Raw genomic sequence first — 5,212 nt, forward strand, 5'->3', positions numbered from 1 at the left:
TAATCATGTGAGGTCTTGTTTAATTTTGACTTTTTTTTATAGTGACCCAATTCAATTCAGTGGGATCTTTCATTCACATTTTTTTTCCACCAAGAACGTTTTTTAAAACTCTTTGACCTACGAATTTGGAGTATCCTACTTTCATGTAATTCACAGCAGGGTTCAACAAGCAATCGATTCCATTGATACAGAGCCAATTCCAATAGACTTATCGGAGGGTCCCATTGGCGTGCATCCAGTAGGAATTGAACCTACGAATTGGCCAATTATGAGTTGGGCGCTTTAACCATTCAACCATGAATGCTGAGCGGGGATCCTCGTACATGGTGAATAACCAAATATCAATTGAAATGAAGACATTAATATATTATGAAAAATACGATAGCGCATAAATTCTACTAAGTTTTCCAAAATCTTGGTTAGGTGTGCTCTTAGGATGAAAATTACATCCCTCAAAGATTGAGCTAAAAAACACTAAATAGATTTACCATGCAAACTCATTGCAAAAAGTATTGTAATAGTTCTCTCGTCCTTTTCTTTACGTGAAACTTTTTTAACGAAACATTTTATTTATTTCAGAATCAAGAAGTATTCAATTTCCGTACCCTAATAGTATATGGCTATTGGGTATATGAGACAACGACTAAAAACTAAAAATACCCAAGATAAACATTAAAATTAAAAACAGACAACAATTGCACAAATTAAAAAAATCAAGTCCTAATAAAAACGGCCGACGACCCATCCGCCATTGCTAATCTGTAAATCGGACCCAACGCGTTTTCACCTCCACATTTTCTCTCTCCTTTCTTCTTCTTCTTCTCATACATTCCAATTTCACAGAACCTAAAAACGTCATCGTTTTCCAACCACTAAAAAAACCCACATCCTCCATTATCAAAATTCCTTCATTTTCTCTCTCCTCTTCTTTTTGCTCATGATTGATTATGAGATCCATACAATCACATCTTCCTCAATTACACCTTTCTCCTCTTTAATCTCATCTTCAATTCCTTAGAAAAATGTCAGATCTCTAGCAAAAATTGAAGATCCACAAAAGCAAATTTCTAGGGTTTTGGAATTTTTGTTCGTCGTTTTTTCCAGCCCTAATTCATCGGTTTCAAATTAGGGCAAAAAATTATGAAAACGACGAACAGATTCTTCACGATTGGGCTGGTAACAGCATGGTATTCATCAAACATTGGGGTTTTACTGCTAAACAAGTATTTGTTAAGCAATTATGGGTTTAAGTACCCGATCTTTCTAACGATGTGTCATATGACTGCTTGTTCATTGTTGAGTTACATTGCTATAGCTTGGATGAAGATGGTTCCTATGCAAACTATAAGATCTCGAGTTCAATTCTTCAAAATTGCAGCACTTAGTCTTATTTTTTGTGCTTCTGTTGTTAGTGGGAATATTTCATTGAAATATCTTCCTGTTTCGTTTAATCAAGCAATTGGTGCTACCACGCCTTTTTTCACTGCTGTTTTTGCTTATATTATGACGTTTAAGAGGGAAGCTTGGCTTACTTATTTCACTCTTCTTCCTGTTGTTACTGGTGTTGTTATTGCTAGTGGGGTAATTACTTCTTTAACCCTTAATTTTCTCTTGTTTTTCATTTGTTTACATTGTAGATTGGTGATTTTTTTCTGGCAATTGGGTGTTTTTGGTAATTGGTGTTATTTGTTTTTGGCAATTGGGTGTTTTTGGTAATTGGGTGTTATTTGTTTTTGGCAATTGGGTGTTATTTGTTTTTGGCAATTGGGTGTTATGTGGGTGTGATTTTGATTTGTATGTATTGGTGTTAAAATTGTGGAGATGTTTTGGAATTTGTGATGTAAAAGATTGTGGCTTTTGGTTTTGTGGCGAATTTCGACGAAAATGATGTTTAAGGTCTTGTTTTAAACTTCATTGAAGCAGTTTTTTATTTGGGGTAAATCCTTTTTACTAAGATCATATTGTATTGTGTTCTGCTGAAGTTTAAGGGAGGAACTGGTTTTAGGTTTAGTATTGATTTACCTTAATCTTGTAGATACTTGGTGAATTTTTTTGAAGCAATTTATGGTTGTTGGAGTCTCTTTTAATGTTTAGAAGTCGTAATTGTTGTTAACGAATGCTGATTTTGATTTGTATAGGGGTGTGTTAGGTTCTAATGTATCTTTGTTGTCAATTATCATTGCAGGGTGAACCGAGTTTCCATCTTTTCGGGTTTATAATGTGTGTAGGTGCAACGGCTGCTAGGGCTCTTAAATCAGTGGTTCAGGGTATTTTGCTGTCTTCTGAAGGGTAATGAGCATTTTTTTTATTCATTCTCTTGTAATGTCTTATCTCTTTTGAACTGTAGTCGATGTGTTGCTCATTTGCTCTACATTTGTAATTATACGTTCGGTTGATGCGAGACTAATTAGAACTTAAAAACACTTGCTCAGGGAGAAGCTCAATTCTATGAACCTTCTACTTTATATGGCTCCAATAGCTGTTGTTTTCCTTCTTCCTGCAACACTATTCATGGAAGAAAATGTGGTTGGTATTGCTCTGGCTCTTGCAAGGGAAGATGTCAAGATAGTGTGGTACTTGATTTTTAATTCATCACTGGCGTACTTTGTGAATCTGACTAACTTCCTGGTCACCAAGCACACCAGTGCTTTGACTCTCCAGGTATGCAAATGAACTTTTTGTGCACTTGCTTAGTAGGATGTTTTTATAGCTGGATATCCATGTACCACAAATATGGTTCCTTTCCTTCTTGTTTATTACTTTGTGGAGTGATGAATTTTTATGACCAATTTCTGGTTTGAGATTACATCGTTTATGATTTGGTGATATTCCCCTGTTTCTCTTTCTGAACATGATTCCTAAGAGATCTGAAGCATAAATATTTAATCATTGGTCCTGATTCTAAAATATAGAGTATGAGATCTGGGATTATATATCATGCACTGTTTCTTTTTAGTTCTCTATACATGCTTTTGTTTTGTTTTATTGTATTGGAGCTGCAAAACACTTGTGTCAGTGGAAATGATGATGCTTATTTTACTCTAGAACTATCGATTTGTTTTTCTTCATCAATTATAGAGTGTCCACATTGAGTTTTTTGTGTCGAACCTTACAGTTTTGCAATGTATGAAGTTTATATTGTTCCCTCGATTTTTAATAAATGCAATAGCTTGACTGTTATGCTCCCCAACACACATACGTTGGTCATCTATATCTTTAATAATTAGTAACTAAAAATTATAAAAAAGTCAATGTTAAGCTAATACTTGCACCATGTGGGTTGGATGCAATCTAAGTAAGAGATTAGAGAAAATAAAAGGCCAATTGTTTTTATTAAAATTAATCTCAATAACCCAAGCACTCCCTCTTACTGGTCTTATAGTTGTTTAAATTAATTTGTCCATCTACCTTTCTAATCTTTCCATAAGCTACACATGATACAATTATACAAGTAATACAAAAGAGTGCAAGTATTATCAAACCCACGCAAACAGAATGTTAATTCTACAATCCGTTGTTAGAATCAATAGGTCTCAAATCGGTCATTTCCAAAAAAAAAAAAAAAACGAAATTGGAATAGTGCACAACTGCATTTTTTCTAAGTGTTCCTTCAAAATGAGAGAAGTAGCCTGTGCTGCCATTCTTTTTTATCTTGCCTTTTCTTGTTTCCTTTCTCATTTTGTACTTGGTGTTTCCAAGCAGTAAAGTAAAGGAAGGAATAATTGGTTATTGGTGGGGATCACTTGTTTGCAAATTCACAAATCAGAGACTGGTAGTTTGGTCATGCTTCTTTGTCCACTTTGGCGTAACTAAAATCGTTATATACTAGTGCATACTGATCTGTTTCTCTTTGAGTCACTTGGTGTGGGCCACTTCAACTGTTATCTGTGGTTTAGTCATGTAATTTTTCCTCCATATGTGAGGGCCATAAATTATCTCTTCCTTTTTAGGGGAACGTATGCTTTTCTGAGAAAAAGGAATATATGTTTAGAGCTATGTTTTAAGCAGCTAAAAGGCTATTAGCGTCGACCTTGACCATTAGGTTAGTGCCTATGATTAAAAAGAGGGTCAAAGCCGAAGCTTCCTCGACTTAGGGTTTTCATTTGGTGATTTTATGTGTGAGGCTCCTAGTATAGTGTACTAGGATTTAGTAGTTGTTGAGATGGGGTTGAGGAGCCAAGAAATTATTCTGGTGTATGAAAAGTAACTCACTGGTTAATCTGTTGACGTAATGGATTCGTGTTTTCTAAACTAGAAAGTTTTGATTTAGAAGGCTGGTCATTATTTATATTGAACATATCGATATGACCAATGAATGAACTGTAATCAAGTGAAAATCCCATAGGGTGCTTGTATGCCCTTCGCTCAATTAGTTATTTGATTAACTTTACAAAAATATTTATTGATGATCATTGTATATGAATGTCACTTGGTCTGATCAGTTGGTTTCATGCGTTGGATGAATTTTGTTGTTATATTCCCTGGTATAATTATGTGAAACTTGTGGAATAATTTGTGAGTTTACTTGCACTCAGCCTTCAAATTAACCATCCATTTTTATTTTTTTTAGTAAATTGACTGTCAATGTCTACAATGAATTCATTTGTAGTAAATGTATTTTGTTTATTATGCCAGGTCCTTGGAAATGCAAAGGGTGCGGTTGCTGTTGTCATCTCAATTTTGATCTTTAAAAACCCCGTCTCAGTTACCGGGATGCTTGGTTATTCACTCACAGTCCTCGGAGTCATCCTCTACAGCGAAGCCAAGAAAAGAAGCAAATCAACAAGTTGAGAAAAACGATAGGAAACAGTTTTACTCATATTCTTCCTTCCTCTGTGGAAACAGCATCGATTTGCCTTGCCGTGGACAAAAGGGTTAACAATACACTTTTAATTTGGAGCCCAGAGGTTCTGCAATTTGTATCTCAGATTCTCCCCTGTAAGTCTTGGGGATGGGTTTTTGCTTGTACCATCAACACCAGAAATGATTTAGTAAACTAAATATGTAGGAGTTGAAAAGAAAAAAAAAACAATAAGCAACTGCTCTTTCTTTATTCTTGTTAAATTGGGTTTATATTGGGAAGGGGGGTTGATATTTTGTATTCTTTTAGCAAAAAGGTTGTAGAATTGCAATTTCTATACAGTATGTCCTGTTAACAATTCAAAATTCAGTAATTAATGAAAGACATTCATCAATTAAGATTTCCGCTTCA

General features: G+C 34.8%; 1 protein-coding gene across 1 annotated transcript; it reads left to right on the top strand.

Moving 5' to 3' along the window:
- The first annotated feature begins 689 nt into the window (after positions 1-689).
- LOC104903856 (probable sugar phosphate/phosphate translocator At3g11320) lies at positions 690-5,212 on the top strand. The gene is made up of 4 exons (XM_010691984.4): positions 690-1,581; positions 2,186-2,289; positions 2,433-2,661; positions 4,636-5,212. Exons 1-4 carry the CDS (start codon positions 1,141-1,143, stop codon positions 4,789-4,791), a joined length of 930 nt encoding a protein of 309 aa, XP_010690286.1. The 5' UTR covers positions 690-1,140; the 3' UTR covers positions 4,792-5,212.

The sequence above is a fragment of the Beta vulgaris genome, chromosome 2, assembly GCF_026745355.1.
Source record: "Beta vulgaris subsp. vulgaris cultivar EL10 chromosome 2, EL10.2, whole genome shotgun sequence".
Classification (NCBI taxonomy): domain Eukaryota; kingdom Viridiplantae; phylum Streptophyta; class Magnoliopsida; order Caryophyllales; family Amaranthaceae; genus Beta; species Beta vulgaris.

What these genes read in the sequence shown, in the direction of transcription:
- LOC104903856 (XM_010691984.4), top strand. Translation starts at nt 1,141, where the DNA reads ATGAAAACGACGAACAGATTCTTCACGATTGGGCTGGTAACAGCATGG. An exon ending in GTGTTGTTATTGCTAGTGGG is followed by an intron (nt 1,582 to 2,185) that starts GTAATTACTTCT and finishes TTATCATTGCAG; the next exon opens with GGTGAACCGAGTTTCCATCT. An exon ending in ATTTTGCTGTCTTCTGAAGG is followed by an intron (nt 2,290 to 2,432) that starts GTAATGAGCATT and finishes ACACTTGCTCAG; the next exon opens with GGAGAAGCTCAATTCTATGA.